At 68.5% G+C, this 19,018-nt stretch overlaps 2 protein-coding genes across 5 annotated transcripts; both read right to left on the bottom strand.

Annotated features, from left to right (window-relative positions):
- Positions 1-1,095: 1,095 nt before the first annotated feature.
- Positions 1,096-14,309, bottom strand: CEP131 (centrosomal protein 131). Of its 2 annotated transcripts, none has more exons than XM_035568693.2 (26): positions 14,256-14,309; positions 13,212-13,395; positions 12,507-12,592; positions 11,738-11,852; positions 11,240-11,358; positions 10,664-10,774; positions 10,386-10,535; positions 9,954-10,071; positions 9,143-9,259; positions 7,990-8,158; positions 7,760-7,860; positions 7,447-7,629; positions 6,948-7,139; positions 6,690-6,827; positions 6,005-6,130; positions 5,786-5,902; positions 5,242-5,344; positions 4,859-5,060; positions 4,458-4,565; positions 4,221-4,338; positions 4,030-4,104; positions 3,796-3,938; positions 3,049-3,226; positions 2,759-2,955; positions 1,383-1,443; positions 1,096-1,291 (listed from the first exon to the last, which is right to left on the bottom strand). In XM_035568693.2, the coding sequence occupies exons 2-26, from the start codon at positions 13,392-13,394 to the stop codon at positions 1,217-1,219; spliced, it is 3,285 nt and encodes a 1,094-aa protein (XP_035424586.2). In that variant the 5' UTR covers position 13,395; positions 14,256-14,309; the 3' UTR covers positions 1,096-1,216. The 2 variants fall into 2 exon arrangements, with proteins under 2 accessions (XP_035424586.2, XP_035424587.1); XM_035568694.2 differs by having other exon boundaries at positions 7,760-7,839.
- A 575-nt stretch (positions 14,310-14,884) lies between these two features.
- TEPSIN (TEPSIN adaptor related protein complex 4 accessory protein) lies at positions 14,885-18,968 on the bottom strand. Of its 3 annotated transcripts, none has more exons than XM_035568666.2 (13): positions 18,856-18,968; positions 18,602-18,674; positions 18,373-18,464; positions 17,969-18,062; positions 17,706-17,773; positions 17,520-17,598; positions 17,110-17,181; positions 16,785-16,991; positions 16,466-16,640; positions 16,188-16,301; positions 15,978-16,056; positions 15,712-15,846; positions 14,885-15,515 (listed from the first exon to the last, which is right to left on the bottom strand). In XM_035568666.2, exons 1-13 carry the CDS (start codon positions 18,895-18,897, stop codon positions 15,021-15,023), a joined length of 1,725 nt encoding a protein of 574 aa, XP_035424559.1. In that variant the 5' UTR covers positions 18,898-18,968; the 3' UTR covers positions 14,885-15,020. The 3 variants fall into 3 exon arrangements, with proteins under 3 accessions (XP_035424559.1, XP_035424560.1, XP_050570323.1); XM_035568667.2 differs by having other exon boundaries at positions 15,712-15,789; XM_050714366.1 differs by having other exon boundaries at positions 17,969-18,053.
- Positions 18,969-19,018: the final 50 nt, after the last annotated feature.

Raw genomic sequence — 19,018 nt, 5'->3', positions numbered from 1 at the left:
GAGGGAAAGGGGCTGCTGCGGGATCGCTCAGCCCACCTGCACATTACGGCCACTTGCCTCACAAAATGGAATATTTTACGGCAGGTGAGGCAGCCCCAGCCGGCAAGCACCAGACCCCGGGGGGCTGGGACCCCCCCTGCCTTGTGCCCCCCGCCCCAGCTCTCAGCAGGCTGCGGCCGGGAGCAGGTCAGGATCCACAGAAAGCAGCTGAGCACCTCCACGGCTCCCTGCGTGTACCCCCCAGCCCCGCAGCAGGGCCAGGACCCCCCCACCCCTGGCAGCCCCCCGGGAGGACAGGGTCCCGGCAGCAAGGCTGTGGGGTGTCCCAGCCCACCCGGCCCCACTGGTGTGAGCACCGACCCCGTGGCACAAAGCTCCAGCGGGGCGCAGGGGCTGGCAGGACGGATGAGAAACGCCCCGGGACTCCGAGGACAAAACCTCTGCTGGCCCCGAGCGCCGAGCCCCGGCCTCCTTGGAAAGCAAAGCCTGCACGCAGCCATCACGCACGCCCTGCCGGGAGGAAACAGATGCCCCGCACTCGGTCCAGGCGTTTCCCGTTGCTGTCGGGGGGTGCTGAGAGATTTGCAGGTAGCAGGGGCTGTGGGATCACATCCTGCCCCGGCACCACCTCCCCCCATCAGCCCAGCTTCTCTTCCCATCGCACCCCCCCGGTATTTCATTTCAAAAGCAAAAACAAGGTGCAGAGAAGGGAGCTGGGCACAGCCAGACCCACACCCGCGTGCGCTCTGTTCCTTGGCCTCCACCCTCCAGCCGTGCCCCAACCTGGCCCGGCCGCAGCCAGCTGGGAACAGCAGAGGTGCTGAGCTCCCAGCCGCACAGAAGGGGCTCCTCTCCCCCAGCCCTGCCTCCGTGGCTCAGCCCCACAGCTCCAACCACGAGGCTCAGGACCCAGGACCACAGACTGCCGCCCACCCACACCGTGAGCGAACGCAGCTCCTGCCCCGCTGCCACCCCGCACGGGAGGGACAAACGCATCAGCGAAGAATAAATAAAAAAAAAAAAAGCCAAGGGTGCCGACAGCACCGAGGCTTCCCTCTGCCCCCCCCCCGGCCACAAATCGAACAGAAACGGCTGTAGAAACCAGCACAGCTTTTACTGGTAAAACATAACAGAAAGCTGAGCGTTGCTGATGCGTAAAAAAATAAAAATAAAAAATAAAATCCTGGGGGTGGGTGCCCGCCGAGCGCCCCGGGCGTTATTTGGCTGCCAGCAGCTGCTGGCGCTGCTGCTCCAGGAGGGCCTCCAGGTGGTCGGCTCTCTGCACCGCCGCCTGCAAGAGCACGCAGGGACGGTGAGCTGTGCCCGGGGAAGAGCTGCAGCAGCAGGGCAGGGGCAGCCACCGCAGCCCCCCCCTCGCTCACCTCGTACTGCTTCCGAAGGCTGCTCACGTTCTCCTCCTTCCTCGCCACGGCCGTCTTCACCCTGAGCAGGAGGACGGAGAGGGGCTGAGCCCGGTTCCAGGCACCCAGCCCCAGCACCCGGCTTGCCCCGGGCCTCAGGGCGGTGATTTCAGCACGGCTCAAGGCAGCCCGAGGATGCGCAGCCCCTCTCCTCTGCATCCCCCCCAGGAACGCTGCAGCAAGCCCAGAGCAGGGCTTGGGGTGCCAGGGCATCCTATAAATGCCTTCATTCATTTGGGGAGCGTTACGTAGTTTGCATCAAGACCTCTGCAGGAAGAAGGGGACATCAGCCTCACCAGACTTAATTAACAAGGTCAAAGGGATGTATATTCCTATTTCTCACACCCGTGGTCGCTGCCTCATGGCCAGACGCTCCCACGGCTCTCAGAGCACCAGACCTTCCCTATTTTGCCAGGCTGTACGCGAGGGACTGAAGGGGAAGGGGAACCCCGCTAGCTGACACTCAAGGTGTGACTCAGAGGGAACGGGAATCGCTCGGCTGGCTCTGGGAAAGCCGCTGAGCTTCATGTGCTGATGCAAAACTCTCCCACCGCAGCTAGAGGCAAATATCTCCGTGCAGGCACTGGCAGCAGGGATGGGTCTGGATGTACCACCAGGGCAGCCGGCACAGCGCTCGCCCCACGCAGAAAGCGCGCCTGCGGGAGACGATGCCTTCCCAGCGAGATAAAATTCCTCCCCCGCAGGCAGACGGGGAGGGAAGCGAGGAAGCACTGCACTGGCTGCTCGATGCCGAGCCCGGCGCCGGCTCCTGCTGGTGCTGAGCCCCCGCAGCACAGCCCCGCGGTGCCAGAGCCCTGCTGGAGAGGCGAGCGCAGCCCCTGCCCCCTGCGAGCCCGGTGCCTGGGTGCTGTGCAGCCTGCGGCGCTGGGGCGCTCCTGGGGATCATCCGCCCGCCCCCTTCAGAGCAGCGAGCCTGCAGGGCAGGGTGACACCACACGGAGCACGGGCTGCCCCAGCAGAGCCCGGAGCAGGGGACAGAGAGTGCAGAGTGCTCGGGTGCTCACACACGGAGCTGCGCACCACGGGCCTCTCCAGGCAGGAGCCACACAGCCCGGCGCGCCGGTCCTGCAGGCACCCAAGGGAGCAGCAACCCTGGGGACTGGACGACACCGAGGAGCCCAGCAGGCACCACAAGGAGCAGAGGATTTGTGGTGGCAAAGCGGGCAGCCAGCCGGGGTGAGCGCTGCCCGTTTGGTGCCGGCAGGACGGGAAGCCACGCCCGAGGATGCAGCACTGCAGACAAGCTCCTCGCAACGCACCCTGAACCAGCTCTGCACCCAGCTACGAGCCCACAAAGCCCGGCCAGGCTGCCTCACCTCCTGTGCACCTCCTCCAGCTCTCTGTCCTTCTCCCGCACCACCCTGTCCAGCTCCAGGCGCTGCCGGGCTCGCATCTCCACCATCTCCGCCTTCAGCCTCTTGTTCTCCTCCTCCGTGCCCACCAGCCTGTCGGCGAACTCCTGCCGGATCACGTCCGCCAGGCTGCTCCGCTCCTGGGCCAGCTGGTCCCGCACCTGCGGGGGGCAGAGGGGTGACCCCGGGGTGCTGGAGGCCCAGGATGACACCGGGGCGCCGGAGCAGGAGCCCCGGTTGTGCTCTCCGCTCACCTTCCGTATCTCCTCCACCTCCTGCTCCCTGTGCTTCAGCAGGCCCTGCAGGCGGATGCTCTCCCCCTCCAGCTCAGCCAGCCGCCCCTTCAGCTCGTTGCAGCGCTCCTGCAGCTTCCGCTCTGACCTCTCCAGCTCCTGCAGCTCCACCTCGTACTTGTCCCGGATCCTCTTAATCCTGGAGGAGAGGACAGAGAGCTCAGCCTGGCACTGCAGCCCCACCGGGAGCATCCCCAGCCCCCTCCAGGCTGCAGCAGCGACCACGACACCGCAGCCGGCGCTGGATCGGCCCCACGGGAGGTGCAGGATGTTTTCTGGCCGTGTTCAGAGTGGTTTCACTGCCACTTTCCAGTCCAGATGTTTGCCTAGGGGAAGGCTGCCCACTGCCACATCGCTCCGACATCCCCAAGGATGCCTCACCGGCCGGGGCGAACAGGGGCGCACACCCTGCGGCGTGCCAGGGGAGGGAAGGACGTTTGTCCCCGCCAGCTGCTCCGTCCCGGGTTCATGCTGCGGGCATCTGCGAGCTGCAGCGCCCTGCACAACGCCGTGCACGCTCCCCGTGCCCTCGCACACGCAGCAGGCAGCGGCAGGATACACACACAGGTGGCTCAGGAGGCCACGCTGGTGGTGCCTGGGCAGCACAGCCCCACAACGTGTCTGGAGCTCGTGTGGGAGGCACGAGGCCAAGGGGCAGGAAAGGGAACTGGGAACGAGGACTCAGCGGGCTCACACCTCCCTCCCCACCTGTTCTCCGCCGCCCTCTCGCACTCCTCCTTGGCGGAGGACATGTCGGCCTCCAGGCGCTGGATCACCAGCTCGATCTCCTTGTCCCTCTCCTTCCTCACCTCCTCCCTCAGCTCCCGCTCCCGGGAGAGCAGCCAGGCTTCCTGGGGACGGTGACAAAGATGCCAAATGCTGCTCCAAGCCCTCTCGGAGCTCAAGGGTAGCACCTTCCGAGGAGAGCAGCCCTTGCCTTACCTCCTTCTTCACGTAGTTTGCCTCCCAGGCCTGCTTCTCCATCTCCAGTCGCTCCTTCAGCGCCTTCACTTCTGCCTGCAGAGAGACAAGAGAACCGCTCGCCTCCGGTGCTGCCTCCAGGGTGCTCAGCAGTGTCAGCAGGCAGTGCCTTGCTCACCCCAGTGGGGTCAGGGGGGAGAGCAGCGACAGACCTGATGCCGCCTCTCCCGCTCCTCCTTCTCCTTCGCGTACTCCTCCTTGAGCGCGGCGGCGACGGCCGAGCTGCTCGCCTCCAGCTGCCTCCGCAGCTCCTCCACCTCCGCTCTCTGCCTGCCCGTGGACAGAGCGCAGCTCGCAGCGCCCCGAGGGAGCCTCGACGAGGGCAACCAGCCAAGGGCGACCAGCCCCGGGGCTTCCAGGCGTGGGGCTGCCGGTGGTGCTGCTCTCACCTGGCCGCTTGCTGGCTGAGCCTCTCCTTCTCCTCGGCGACCTCCGCGTAGAGCCGGCGCCGCTGCTGCTGCAGCGCCTGCTCCTCCTGCTCCAGCTGCTTCTCACACCTGGGGGCGGGGGGGGGGACCGGCCTCAGGGAGCTGCCAGGCTCGGAGCACTCCTTCCCTGGTGCTCTGGAGCAGGGCAGCGCAGCGCTGCACGGCTTTCCCTGCGCCCTGCCCCTTCCCACCCCTTGTGCAGCCAAGCTGGGCGCTGCTGCAGCTCAGGAGGACGCCCCTGGCTCAGCGACACCTCGCACGGGGCCGTTGCACGTGGATGTTAATTGCTGCTAACCCGTTAACACCAGGAATCCACCCAAACACTGGTTCTGGCCACCACCCCCGTGCCGTGGCGCACGTACCGCTGCCGGGCCAGCTCCCTCTCCCGCTGGCCCTGCTCCTCCTTCTCGCGCTGCAGCAGGCTCCGCAGCTCCTCGGCCTGCCGGCAGTACTGCCGGGCCGCCCGCTCGTCCGACTGCAGCAGCTCGGCCTCGTGCAGCATCTTCAGATTCCGTATGTCCTGCCTGTGCTTGGCGATCAGCTTCTGGATCTCCGGCTCCAGGCCTGGGGTGGTGGGGAAGGACGGTTAGCACAGCCTCGGGGCTGGCCGGGGGCAAAGCCAGCGGATTTGGGGCCAGCACAGGTGCCCCCGGCCCCGGCCAGCTGGTGGGGAAGCTGCAAGAGTTGACTCGGCAAAGACAGGCTGGTAAGGAAAGGGGAGAGCAGGCGTGCACTGGCTTTGTACCTTTCACGGTGATCTCCTTGATCTTTTTGGTTTTCTCATCAATCCACTTCTCCCGCCGGATTTTCTCTGTTGCGCTCATCAGTTCCTTCAGCTTCTTGATCTCCTGGTTGGAAGCAAACGGGAACACGTCAGAGAGAAGCCAGGGAAGAGATCCCTCGTTAGCCTGGGAGCCCAGCTGCAGAAAAGCAAGGCAGGAGCCGACGACCCCAGGCACACACAGCACGCTGCCCCACCACAGCGCCAGTTACACACTCCCCCAGTGCCCCCAGCCCCTTGCAGGACGGGGCTGCTGCTGCCTGCAGACCTCCAGCACGGGGGGAAAGCAAAACCCTTGGGAAAGCACTTGCTGGTGTGACTGGGAGAGGGCCTCCCACACAGCCAGGGCAAACCTCCGGGGGTGACATGAATTTACTGTGCCCAGCTCCCCAAAAAACAAGCGGCTGGGGCTCCCCGAGGTGAGACCAAAGTGCCCGGGGCAGAGGCCCCAGGTGAGCCCCCGGGGTTCCAAGTCACCTCCCCGCACCCCGCCGGCCCCGTCCCTCACCAGCTCGTGCTGCTCCTGCATCTGGCTGATCTTCTTGCTGTACTTCTGGTCCACCTGTTTCAGCTCGGCTACCACAGCCTCACACCTCTCGCTCAGCACCTTCTTATCCTCAATGAGCTGGGAAGGGGGAAGGGGAAGGCGTGAGGCAGCCAGGAGGGCGCAGCCGCCTCCAGCCCGGCCCTCGGGCTTCTCGCTGCAGAAGCACCAGCGATGCCTCACCTGGTCGATGAAGGCCAGATGCCGCTGTATGGCCGCCTCGTACTGCTCCCTCTGCAGCCTCAGCTGGTGGCCAAGCTCCTTCTCGGTCTGTTTGACGTGCCGGGCAGTCAGTTCCCTCTGCTGGGCCTTGTGGGTGCAAGAAAGAAACGGCGACGTGAGGTGAGAAGTCACACCAGCCCAGCCCACGTACAGGAGATGGAACATGGATCAAAATCGGGAAGTGCTGTTGGGTCAGATCACCCAGAACAGCTAAACCCAAGCCCCTGGTCCCCAAAGCTCCCGCCCCGCTGTCAGCAGGGCTGCCCAAACCCCCAGCGACGGAGGAAGGGAAAGGATTTAGCACAGCTCTGCGCTGAGCACTGGCCAGGCGCCTGCCGAGGTGGTTTTCAAACCACGAGGCGGCGAGGAGAAAGCTGAGAGAAAGCCCAAAACAGAGGGGAAGGACCTCGAGGATCCTTCCCCTGCTAACAGCAACTGAGAGCGCTGCGTGACCCAGCACCCCCTGGCCCTCCAGCTCCCCCGACAGCTCTGGGAGCACCGCAGGACGTGGCCCTGCCGGAGCACGGATGGGAAGCCCAATCTGCACCGCCGTGATCCTGCGCTCCAAAGCCTCTGCTCCAAGGAACGGGTGCTGAGGGCTCTTCTCCTTCGCTCCCCAGCACGCAGGAGAAGCTGAGCCACCCACCAGCGCGGTCTGCAGCAGGCCGACGGCTCGCTTCTTCTCCTCCACTTCCAGCTTCAGCCTCACGATGGAGCTCGTCACCTCCGTGGCAACAGCCGACGCCTGCTCCAAGTGCGCCAGCTCCTCCTCAGAGAGGAGCCCCTGGGACGTGGGGAAAGAAGAAAAAAAAAAATAAGGAGTAAGAGGAGCTGGAGGCCACCTGGGCCCTGGAGCAGGGGAGAGGTCTCAGCACCCTGGCAGCACAAGGTGCCCAGCGCTCACCTCCCGCTGCGTGGCCGAGGCGGCGGAGCGGGGCCTCTCCTGCTCGGACTTCTCCATCTCGTCCAGGAAGCTGATGATGCTTTGGAGTTTGGCCTCCGAGAGCAGCGCCCCGTCCTCAGGGACCCCGGGGGAATGGTTCAGCTTCCCGAACTTCTCCAAGTTGTCAGCGGTCAGGGAGTTGGAGCTGGGCTCCTGCCGGGCAGACGGAGCTGCTGAGGAGGGCGGCGAGCCCCAGCGGTGCCCGGGGAGGTGCCGACTGCTCCCGGTCCCCCCAGTGCACCCCGGTAGGCAGCCTCATCCTCTGTGCTCAGCCCTCACACGGTTTTGCTCCTCCACGGGGATGCCCCAGCTGCGCCCAACTCCTCTGCTGCCTCCTCTGGCGTTCCCAGGGGCAGGGAAGCAGCTCCTCAGCCTTTTCTTGCCCTCCACAACCCAGCGAGCCCCGGAAGGAGGCAGCCCGCAGGGGGCCCTGCCTTCACCAGGCTCTCGCTCTGCTCACCCCGTCTATCCAGGCGTATTTGTCCTTCTTGAAGAGCTTCGGGGGGGGCAGCAGCTCTGGCTCTTCCTCCAGCAGCCTGAGGGTGTCCAGCAGCTCGGTGAGGGTGACCTTGGACTGAGCCCTGCTGACGGCCGTCACCACGGTCTCCAGGTCCTCGCCTCCCGTCTCCCTGGAGCTCACATCCTAGAGGAGAGGAAGATGCACCTTGCAGTAAAACAGCTTGCCCAATCTCCAGAAAAACAAACCCAAGCTCCAAAGCCACCCCAGCAGAAAATCTGGTGCCGGGAGCAGCTCGAACCGACGCCAGACCCACCTGCGGCTTGTCCTGTGCCCCCTGATCCTGCGAGGGCACGGAGCTGAGCCCTGCAGGGCCGCTTGCTTCTGGCTCTGCAGCTACGGCGTGGAAATTGGCATCTGCAGGGACCAGACTGCTCTCACGTGCTCGCGGCGACCCGCTCCCCGGGGTGAGAGCCGCCCTCCACCACCCTCCTGCCCCCGTCCCACGCTGCTACAGGCGCGGGGGGGACCCGCAGGGGGACGCACCAGCGTTGTTGGCTTTGAGGCCGCCGCTGGCTGGGCTGCCGTTCCTGGCAGCAGCAGGCTTGGCAGGCTTTTTCTTTGCTACCCTTCTGCTCTCCTTCACCAGCCCAAGCTCCTCTTCTGCCACGCACTTCGCGTCGGGAGCCTTTTGGGCCCTTTTCTGGTGCAGCTCCTGTAGGGTGGAGAAGCCGTCGGTGTGTGCTGAGTGTGTCTGTGCTGCTCCGAGGGCTAAAACAGGCCCCGGGCGGCAGCATCGAGGCACGCTCAGCTGCTGCAGGGCTGACCAGGACAACCCTGCTCTGAGAAAGGGGAAGCGCAGGGCCAACAGCTCTGCTCTGCTGCGGCGAGCAGGGGGCCGTGGTGGCCGGGTCCCACCGGCTCTGTGCACACACAAGGGCTGGGCACCGCCCCGGCACAGCGCTGCAGCTCACAGCTTGAGGGCCAAGCACGATACAGTGGGGGGACACCGCCGTGCCCGGGGCGGGGGGCTGCCTTGGGAGAGTTCTGGGAAATCACTCCAGGGACGCGCACGTTTACGAGGCTGCTGCAGCGTTTCGCCACCCTCCGGCTGTTCGCTGCCGTGCCTCCCGCCAGCACCCCCGCTGAAACATGACTCCATTTGGGCCAAAGAGAAACTGGGGCTCTTAAAAACCCTTTCCACTACATTGCAAGCCAGCAGGCAACTCCCCGGTCCTCCACCACAGGCCCAGCCCCTCAGCTTTGCCCCAGGAGCACCCGTCCTGCCACAAGGGGCTGCAGGAGCGTGGCAGGGGCGGTGAGGTGCCTCCTGGAGGCACGGCCCGCGGGCACAGAGGGGCACGCAGCCACCCTGCAGGGACCTGGGCCCTGTCCCCTCCTGGGACCAGTCCCGTCCCTGGCCGTGCTGAGGAGCTGCAGTTTCCCAGTTCCCAGTCGCCCTTTCCCCGAGAACTAGCTCGAAACCAGCTCTGGAGGAGCTGCCAAGCCTTGGCAGGAGCACAAAGGCAAACTGCTCTGTGGCACCTCCGTCTCCACGGGGAGCACTCCGTTTCCAAGGCTCGCTCAAATTCCTCTTCGTGGAAAGCCCCCAGAGAGGCAGAGCGGCCCTGCCACTGCCTCCCGGAGCCGGGCAGCCAAGTGGCCAGGGGCAGGCACGGCGCCCGGGCCCCGTCCCTACCTGGATGGCAGCACGCCGCGCCAGGCGCGCCTTCTCCTCTCGGATCTTCCTGCGGTCCTCGTCCCTCCGCTCCTGCAAGCCCAGGATGTTCCCCTCCTCCGTCCGCCGCTGCCTTTCCTGCCAGGAAAAAAGGTCAAGGCTGAGCGAGAGCTCCCCGCGCCCACCGCCCATGGCAGAGAAGTGGGGAACGAGGCACCCCAAGCGCCCCCCACCCCGGCTGGCTGCACCCCCGGCCATCCCCTCCCGCAGGTAAAGAGCCGTCGGGAAAGCTCAGCTCGTTTTCTTGGGGCACTAAACGCAACCATCAGTCATCCGGGGCTGAAACCACCAAGGAGACGAGGCTTAAAAATAGAAGCTCACGTGCCAAGAGCTGCGGCGCTCGCTGTTGTTTGGATAAATAATTAAACGCAAAGCACCACAAATAGCTGCGGATGCCACGGCGCTCTCCAAGGAGCCGACCGTCGCGGCTCTGCAGCGAGCCGAGGGAGGGTTTCCCTCCTCTGACCACGAGGGCGTCTGGGATGGGGAGAATTCAGCAGGATTTGTGCCGCTGCTGCCAACTGCCTGCAGCCAGAGGGGAGGGAAGGGACAGGCTGCAGGGCTCCCGGATCCCTCTGGCACCCCAGCAGCGCTGCCCACCGCACTGGGGGACGGGGCCAGGACCCTCCCCACCCCGCTGCGAAGGGCAGAGCCCCCAGCTCCGACAGCTCGGGTCCTGGCTGGCGGGTCTGCGGGCTACGGGAACGAACGGTGCCCGTCAGCAGGACGGGGGCACCCCAGCAGGTTTTGTGCCACAGCCCCGGGGACAAACCTCCCGCCTGGAAGCCAGCAGGCGCCCCAGAGCCGCTGCTCCTGCCTTGTGCCGCTGCGAGTGGCGTCGGTACCAGCGCTGGATGGTCACGGCGGCGAGGTTCACCTGCTGGATGAACCTGCAAAAGGGAGGCAGCGTCAGCCCCACGGCCCCCCAGCCCCCCCCCGGCACCACCACACGGCCGCAGCACGGCCACGACGGCACCCCCAGCCTCGCTCCCTGGCTCGGCAAGGCCATTTCGGGGGAGGACTCACTCCTTTGACCACAACTCGGCAGCGCAGAGCTGAGTCGGGGGCAGGGAAAGCCAACACAACCCCTCAGCGGCTGCCTCGGCCCTTTCTGAACCCGGAGCCCCACAGGACACAGCCCAGCCCGCGCTCAGCCCCACGCCCTGCTCCTGCCCCTTTCCATCAGCCTCCCGCGCTGCCTCACCTCTCTGCCTCCTCCTCGGTCACCTCCTTCCTGCGGGGCAGGCCGCCGTTGTTGTTGCGGGCCGTGATGTTGTTGCTGGAGAAATTCTTCTGAGACTTCACGAAGCTGCTGCTTTCGCCGTCCTCGTTCGCGGTGGCTTTGATGACGTTGCTGGGGCAGAAAATAAAAGCCCTGCGGCTCCAGCCTGCCCTGCCCCACGCCTGCACGGCACCCAGGGTGGGCCCGGCACCGACCTGGGGGCGGCGCAGCCCCCGGGCCGGGTCCTCCCCGGCACTTACTTGAGGGAGCTGGGCGCCTGGTTGGAGCTTTTGGGCGCGGGGCCCTTGTCGGCGGTGTAGTTGTTGTGCACCATGGTGGTGACGCAGTTCCCCATCGCGCCCTTGTTGCTCCTTTTTTTTTGCAGAGGGGATACCACCCGTCAGGGCTCGCCGGATCCACGGGGACAGCACGTGCCCTGCACCCCCTCTGCGTGGTGGCCGCCCCTTGGCCGCGGTGCCTCGGGCACCCCTCAGGGCAAGGAGCAGGGGAGGCCTGGAAGGCACCCCCGGCCCCGAGCTGGCTCCTTGGGGCTGGTACCAGACAAACAGGCAGACAGACAGACAGACAGGGCCTGAGCAGACCCAACAGCCCGCTGGTCGCGCTCAAACTCCCGGCCCTGAGGTTGTCGCCCCTTATTGCTCCCTTTCCTGGCCTCTCCCAGACCCGAACCAGCCTCCCTCGAACGCCCAGCCGCACCGGCACGCTGCCATCGGCCCGGCCCCAGCCCCACCTCTCGTGCCCGGGTATTTTCGGTTGGTTTCCTCCCAGCACCAGCCCTGCGGGCTCCCGGCAGGGGGCGGGGGCTGCCCCCCTACCTGTTGTTGGCGGTGAAGTTGGCCGCCAACAGCACGGCCGCTTCCTTCTTCCTCATGCCTGCCGGCGGCTCGGCGGCGCAGGAGCCCGATGGGCCCGGGAACGCTCGCGGCTGATCGTCCTGCGTGGGGCCAAACACCAGGGTCAGCCAGCACCGAACCAGCCTCCCCCACGCCCCGTCCCTCCTGCGGAGCCAATTTCTGCCCCGCACCGCAGAGGTTTCTGCCCCGCAGCCCTGCAGCTTTGCCTGCACCGCTGCCTGCCTCCGTCAGAAGCCAGGAGCGTGGAAGCTGGTGGCCAAAACCCCTGGGCTAGGGGCAGCAACACACGGCCACGGCAGGCCAGGGGACGTTCACACCACGCCAGCTTGGCTGCAGGCTGAGGATGAGCGGCGCCACTGCGCCCCGGCTCGAGGAGAAACCCCCCGCTCCGCCACCAAAATCCCGGCTCCTCGCGCCAGGAGCCAGCTCCCCCGTGTCCCCACCGAGCCCTGCCCTCACCAGGACGTTCCACGTGGTTTTCTGCTCCGGGGAGGCCGTGCTCGGGGTCGCCGCTTTCTTTCTTCCACCAGAACTGCTCTCGAAGAAGGCCAGGAAGTCTCCCGTCTGCTCCGAGCTGCAGCCCAGGGAAGGCAGAGAGAAGGATGCGTGCGCTGGGGTTAACGTCGAGCTGACAAACGGCGACGAGGCAGCAGGAGCGGGGTTCCCATCCCGCTGGGGGTGCAGTGCCCCAGCAGGCGGCTCTGATCTCGGCAGAGCAGTGGCAGCAGCACAGCAGGGGCCTGATACAGCCGCGGCACGCCCGGTGCCTCTTGTCCAGCCCCAGGGGAGAAAAGGGGCAGAGAATCGTTACGGGGTCAGGAATCTAGGAACGGTTTGTTACAGAGAGCCTTGCGCTTCTGTAGGACGTGTGGAAACAGAACGGAGTAAGGGCAGCAAGAACTGAAGGTCAGAGCTCAAAGACAGCCTCCAGGAGATCCCTGGAGACAGAAGGAGAAGTTTTATCTCCTAACGCAGCCTGGCGGGTCCACGAGGGGCTGTTCTAAGTGGAGGGTCCTGTCCTCATTTCCCCAAATGCCACCCACGTGCCCTCCCCTGCAAGAAAACCACGCTGTGCCTTTCCGAAGCCCAGCTGTAGCCCCGTGTGTCGGACAAAACTTCCCAATGCCCAGCTCTGGCAGGCCCTGCCGTCCCCGTGGGGCAGGGGAGGGCGCACGGAGCAGGGGGTTCCTCGCGGTCCCATCCCGGCGCGGTGCCGGGGGAGCCGTACCTGCGCCCGCTGCTCGCCCGCGGGGTGACCTGGGTGGTGCTGTTGGACCTCCGGAGGTTGTTGATGGCCCGGGACCCCGCATCCTCCTGCGGGGGAGAAAGCTCAGCTCAGCTCAGCGGAGGTTTCGCAGAGGCAGGGCTGGGATGCCCGGAGCAGGGAACGAGCGCGAGGGAAGCTGCCGAGGCAGCGGGGATTACTCAGCAGAAAGCACAAGGATCCCGTGCTGCTGGAAGCACCTGGGGCTCCCTGCCAATGCCAACGCAGTTAAAACCAGCCCTGCCGCGAGACACCGGGACGCCCCAGCGCCTGCCGGCCGCGAGCAGAGGGAGCTCCACGAGGCGCGGCGCTGGGAGCGCCCGGCAGGAGACCCCGGGACCCCAAAACTTCCCAGAGGGAAAGCACCGAAGGGAGATGAAGGGTGGGAGAGGCCTGACGCTGCCTGCCCTCGCTGCCTGCCCTCAGGCACGTGGAAGAGCTGAGAAGGAACCCAGCGAGCAGGAGCTTGCAGGGGATGAGGTTTGGGAGCACGGCACCGCAGCGCCCAGATCCCGCAGCGGCTCTGCTCATCCTGAAGAGAGCAGGGGGCAAGGCAGGGGGGCACGCGAGGCCCCCTGGGACCCCCACCCAGCCCCGGCAGCCCCTCGGGGGCTCAGACACCGGGCAGGAGGGCGCAGGAGCACCCAGGGCTCCCCCCGCAGCACCCACCAGAGCGTTCCTCTTCGGCTTGCCATCGGCGACGACGGAGAGGGAGCGACCGACGTGCTTGGCGGGGGAGGCGCTGCTCGGGCGCCGCACCACGGGCACGGGCAGCCCCGTCAGGCTCAGGTCCACGGCCACGCCGCCGCAGCCGGCGCCGCGGCACGAGGAGCTGCTCCGGGCGCTCCTCATCCTGCGCGGGGAGAGGGCAGATGGGTGCCGAGGAGGTGGATCGCAGCACGATCCCAACGCGAGCCCAAAGGGGACCCAAGGGAGGCCCAACGGGGACCCAATGTGGACCCAACACGGACCCAACGTGGATTGCAGCGCAAACCCAATGTGAACCCAAAGGGGACCCAACGCGGACCCAAAGGGAACCCAACGCGCACCCACCATAGACCCAGAGGGGATCCAGAGGGGACCCAGTGTGGACCCAGAGGGGTCCCATCGCAAACCCAACTCAAACCCAGCACGGACCCAAAAAGGACCCCAGGGAGACCCAGTACAGACCCAAGGTGATCCCAAAGGGACCCCAAAGGGGCCCCAACTCAAACCCAACACAGACCCTTGGTGGATCGCGGTGTGAACCCGGTGCAGCCCCAGAGGAGACCCAAAGGGGACGCAACACGAACCCGCCACGAACCCAAAAGGGTCCCAGAGGGGACCCAGTGCGGACCTTAAAGGGGTCCCAAGGGAGACCCAGTGCGGACCCAGCGTGGACCCAAAGGGGCCCCATCGTGAACCCGCCATAGACCCAAAAGGGGCCCAGAGGGGACCCAATGCAGACCCCAGAGGGGTCCCAAGGGAAACCCAGCGTGGACCCAGCACGGACCCAAAAGGGGCCCAGAGGGGACCCAACGCGGACCCTAAAGGGGTCCCAAGGGAGACCCAGCGCGAACCCAACTCGAGCCCAGCACGGACCCAAAAAGGACCCGGAGGGGCCCCGAGGGGCCCCCCCCCCGGCCCCAAGGCCCCCCCTCGGCCCCGTCCCTCGGGGCCGCCCCCCCCGCCCCGTACCCGAGCCCCCCCCCCCGCCGCGGGGCCGCCCCTCACCCGGCCGGGCCTCCGCCGCCGCGGCCCCGCACCGCCCCGGGGCCCCGCCCCCCCGCTGCCATTGGTGGGCGCCAGGCGGGCGGCGACCGCCCCATTGGCTGAGGAGGCTGCCGGTCAGGGGAGGGGCGGGGCGCGGGGCGGGGTTGGTGGAGGCGCTAAGGGGGCGGGGGCGAGAGGGAGGAGGCGTGGCCTGGCTGCCAGGGGGCGGGGTTTGGTGGTCAAGGGGCGTGGTCACACGGCCGGGGGGCGGAGCCTGGGTCCAGGGAGCCGCGGGTTCGAGTCCCCGCACCGCCCGGTGCCCGCCGCCGCCCGGGGGTTACCGGGGGCCGCTTGGCCCCAGCGCGGCCGGGCGGAGAAGCCCAAGGCAGCCCCGGGGCCCCCCAGCCCCTCGCGAAGCTCAGCCCGGTGTGCCCCAGCCCCGCCCTCCCACCGGCCCCGGGCCAACGGGGAGCCAAAGCCGCCCGCAGCCCGGCTCCCGGCCCCACGGGACGCACGGTGCCCGGACGTCGCTCGCCCCACGGGGCCCAAAAAGGGACAGGAGGGACGGGACCAAATCACTGAGCTCTGGCAGCAGCCCCTGGCACGCCCCGTCTCCCCTCGGCCGCCCGCAGGTCCCTGCCGAAGCCCCGTTTCGCTCGCCCCTGCAGGGCTGCTCCTTTATTTCCCCCCCACCGCCAGGGGGGGAGCCAAGGCACACGTCCTCCCCAGCAGCCCCCGACAGCGTGGAGGGGCTGCGGGGCTGCCCAGGGCCGGGCGTCACGGCAGCTACATGTTGAGGAAGGAGAAGGCAGAAGGCTCCCGGCCGCCCTCGGCCTCGCTCGGACCGGGACCAGCCCCGTCCTCGGGCTGGGGCAGCGTCCGCGGCTCCGCGGGGGGAGAGAGCGGGGCGAGCACCGTGCCCGGCCGCGCCACCAGCTCCATGCCGGCGAAGAGGGACAGGCTGCGGGTGGGAGCAGCTGCGGCGGACGCGTCCCCAAGCAGTCTGCTCGCTGCCTCCTTCTCGCGGGGGCTGGCTGCTGCCGCGGGGCCGGGCTGCCCCCGGGGCTCCGTTTCCAGCCGGGGCTCTCCCCCGGGGGCCGGAGCAGCAGCGGGGAGCGGGGCGGCGCTCAGGGGCTGGAGGATGCCCTCGCTGGACAGGGGGGGGATGTCCGTCAGCAGGTCTGCAGCGCATGGGGACGAGGCTTCGGCGAGGACGGAGGACGCGTGAGGGCTCTTTGGGGACGAGCGGCCTCTGCACAGAGCCTCGAACTGCCGCAGGATCTGGGAGGAAGAGGCGGGACAGGGCAGTGAGCTCCTGGGGCAGCGGCACAGGGCGGGCAAACAATTCCTGCCCGTCCGCGACACCCAGAACTGCTCCCAAGGGGCTGGCAGCGAGGGGTGCTGCTAGGGACGGGCAGAGCGGTCCCCGGGAGCGCCGCGCGCCGGGAAGGGGCCACGGGGGCGTCCCGGCGGTCACCTTGGTGGCTCGGTTGGCCACAGGGCCCGGGCTGCCTTGGCTGAGCTGCTGCAGGTGCTGCTGCGTCACGGCGAAGATCTGGTCCAGGGCCAGCAGGTCGGAGCACATGAGGGACGAGATGGCGCACATGGACCGCTGCGGGGGGGAGGGGGCTGAGCCGGGCGGGTGCTGAACCCCCCCCCACCCCCCCCGGCGCGACGGAGCGAGCTCCTTCCCCTGCTCCTGCGGCCCCTCGGGGCTGGCGCGAGCAGCACAGGCACACTCACCATGCGGACGCTGTCACTGGGGTCCTGCAGGGCCCGGCTGAGCAGCTCCAGCACCACCTCGCAGTTCAGGAGCCCGCACCTGGCGCGGGGGCGGGGGTCACGCCCTGGGAGCGCCCCCAGCCGAGGGAGCAGGGCTCACGCAGCCCCCACAAGCCCCCCGCCCACCACGGCCGCCCGCGCTCGTGGGGAGCGCCCGTTTCGGGCACTTACTCCTTGAGGAAGTGCTGCGCCTCCTCCCTGCTCAGGAAGATCCGGGCGCCCTGGGTCAGCGCCGACACCAGGCTCACCTCCCGCAGGCAGTCGCCCAGGCTGTCAGCATCCACCCTGCACGGGGAGAACGGGATCGTGGCTGGGTGGGGACAGACCCCAAGGGGAACACAGCCCGGCAGAGCCGTGGTACGGGAAAAGAGGGCACCGCGCAGAGGAAGGAGCCACCCCGGAAGGATTCGGGGGAAGGGGAGCCCCCCCCAGGCCCCCCCCGTTCTCACCTCTCGGCCACGTTTGCCAGGTCCCTGCTGGCCCCGGAGTGGCTGTCGCTGCCCGACTTGCTGTAGGAGTCGGAGGCTCGGCTCAGGTCACCGTTGTCCTGCGAGGAGTCCTGCGAGCTGTGCCCGCTGTCCGCCTCCTCCCAGCCGCCCCCGGCCAGCCCCGGCTGGTGGCTCGCTGCAGGGACGGCAACGGCAAACCGGGGAGTGACGGCTTGGCCCCCGGGGGGAACCCAAACCGCCCCGGAACGCGGCGGGGAACCCTGCCGGACCCCCCCCCAGCAGCCAGCAGCCGCCCTAGCCGAGGTGGAGAGGGACGCACCTCGGGCGCTGCGAGCTGCGGGGGCTGCCGGAGGCCTGGTGGAGGCGGCCGAGCTCCTGGAGGGAGAGGGAGCGGTCACGGGCTGGTAGGCGTCCTCGTGGAGCTCCCTGCAGGGAGGCCGGGGCGCCTCCGGGGACGGGAGCACGGCGTTGGCCACCGCTTCGGCCGCTCGCTGGATGGTGCTGAGCAGGGCTTCACCTGCCGAGGCTGGGGAAGAGCCTTGGGAAGCTGAGAGCCTGCACCCAGGGGTTGGGGTTTCGCAGAGGCAGGCAGGGCAGCGCCCGCACGGGGGGAGAGCAGAGCCCGGCGAGCAGCCAGCGCTTACCGGAGCCGCTCCTCTCACTGCTGAAGCCGAATCCTTGCAAGGAGCTGCAGGGGCTGGGCTTGGAACCCATGCCTGGGGGGGGGGGGGGGGGGGAGAGGGCACGTTCAGAGAGAGAGCACAGGCACGTCGGGGTCCCCCCCGTGGCTGCTCCTCCCCCAGGAGGCGCAGGGGAGTGTCTGGGGCAGCCTGGAGGAGCTGGGACCCAGGGCTGGGCACTTGGAGAGCGCCCAGGGCAGCCCGTCCCCGCTCCCCTGGGCACGTTTCTCCACCAGCCTGCTCCAGAGCTGGGGAAAATCTGCCCCTGCTGCACCAGCGGGCAGCCCCCGGCCTCACCCCCCCGCAGCCCCCTGCCAGAGGGACCCTCAGCTCCCAGCACGGGGGCCGTGGGGGCGGCCGGGCCCTGCGCTTACCCGCGGGAGGCAGGGGACGGGCAGGCAGCGTGGCAGGCGGCGGGAGCGCGGCGTCCGAGAAGAGAACGCTGGCCAGATCCTGCCGGGAGAGACGGGGGAAGGGGCGGAGGGGGCTGGGGAGCACCAGAGGTGCCCCGAGGCCCCGAGCGGTGCCCCGGGCACAGCGGGGCCGGGGCCGGCACTCACCTGTGCAGCCGCCCGGACCTTCTGGTTCAAGCTGTTGCCATGGAGGGGGTCTGGGGGCCCAGCGAACGCTGCGAGGCACGAGGTGAGATTTCTGGGAGACGTTCAGCTCCCAGGGTGGGGCAGAAGCTCAGGTTCGGGCAGAGCTCGGCCTCCGGAGCAGCCGCAGCGCTGGGCTCTCCGCAGGGCCGGGCTGAGCCTGCCAGCACCCCGCAGAGCCGCTCGCTGCCCTCCTGCCCCCGCTGCCCCGCTCCTCGCCCCGTTACCTGCAGCCTCCCGGATGAAGACGGCGTTCCTCTTCAGCTGCAGGAGGAACTGGGGGGAGCCCTGGGCGCATGTGTGCAGCAGGATCTTCAGCACCTGCCCGCGGGGGGCTGGGGGTGAGGCGGCCGCACCGCAGCCCTCCCGTGGGGCTGGGGCTGCCCCATGGAGCCCCGTGCGGCCCCACAGAGCCCCGCAGAGCCCCGTGCAGTCCCGCGTAGCCCTGCAGAGCCTCACACAGCCCCACGCAGCCCTACGCAGCCCCGCACAGCCCCGCAGAGCCCCATGCAGCCCCACAGAGCCCAGCGCAGCCCCGCACAGCCCCAGGCAGCCCCACAGAGCCCCGCGCAGCCCCGCAGAGCCCCGCGGAGCCCCGCGCAGCCCAACGCGGCCCCACACGGCCCCGTACCTTCAGCTTGACGTGGCAGGAGTTGCTCTGCAGCCGCTTCAGCAGGTACTCCAGCAGGCACTGGCTGCTGCCGGGCGACTCGCGGGAGATCTCTGGGCCGCGCGTTAGGGATCGTGCTCCGCTCTGCTCCGCCGCCCCCGGCCCCGAGCCCCCCGCTCCCCCCCCCGAGCCCCCCCCCCCCCTCCCGGCCCCCCGTTCCCCCCGGCCCCCCCCAGTCCCCCCCGGATACTGGCGATCTCCTCCAGCACGTACCCGGGGCAGGGCCCGTCCTCGTCCGCCGTGCCCCGCAGCAGCACCGGGAGCTTTGGGAGGGGGAAGGGGGGGGGGGGGGGGGAGTCAGGGCCCGGCTCCGGGAGGCGGCACCGGGACCCCCCCCGCCCCCCCCGCTGACGTCACGGCCCTCTCTCGCCGTGACGTCACGGGCGGCGGGTGACGTCACGCCCCGTCGCGGACCCCCTCCCCGCTCCCGGCCCGGCCCCGTACCCGGCTCAGGAAGCACAGCCGGTCCCGCAGCGGCGCCGCCATCACAGCCCCGGTGCAGGCCCTGCCCGGCCCCGGCGCGGCCTCGGGGCTCCGCCCCCCGGAAGGAGCCGCCCGCCAATGAGAGCGCGAGGCGCCGCGGCTCAGCCAGTCAGCAGCGAGGGGG

The sequence above is a fragment of the Cygnus atratus genome, chromosome 18, assembly GCF_013377495.2.
Source record: "Cygnus atratus isolate AKBS03 ecotype Queensland, Australia chromosome 18, CAtr_DNAZoo_HiC_assembly, whole genome shotgun sequence".
NCBI lineage: Eukaryota > Metazoa > Chordata > Aves > Anseriformes > Anatidae > Cygnus > Cygnus atratus.
This window is presented reverse-complemented; position numbering and strand designations above follow the sequence as displayed.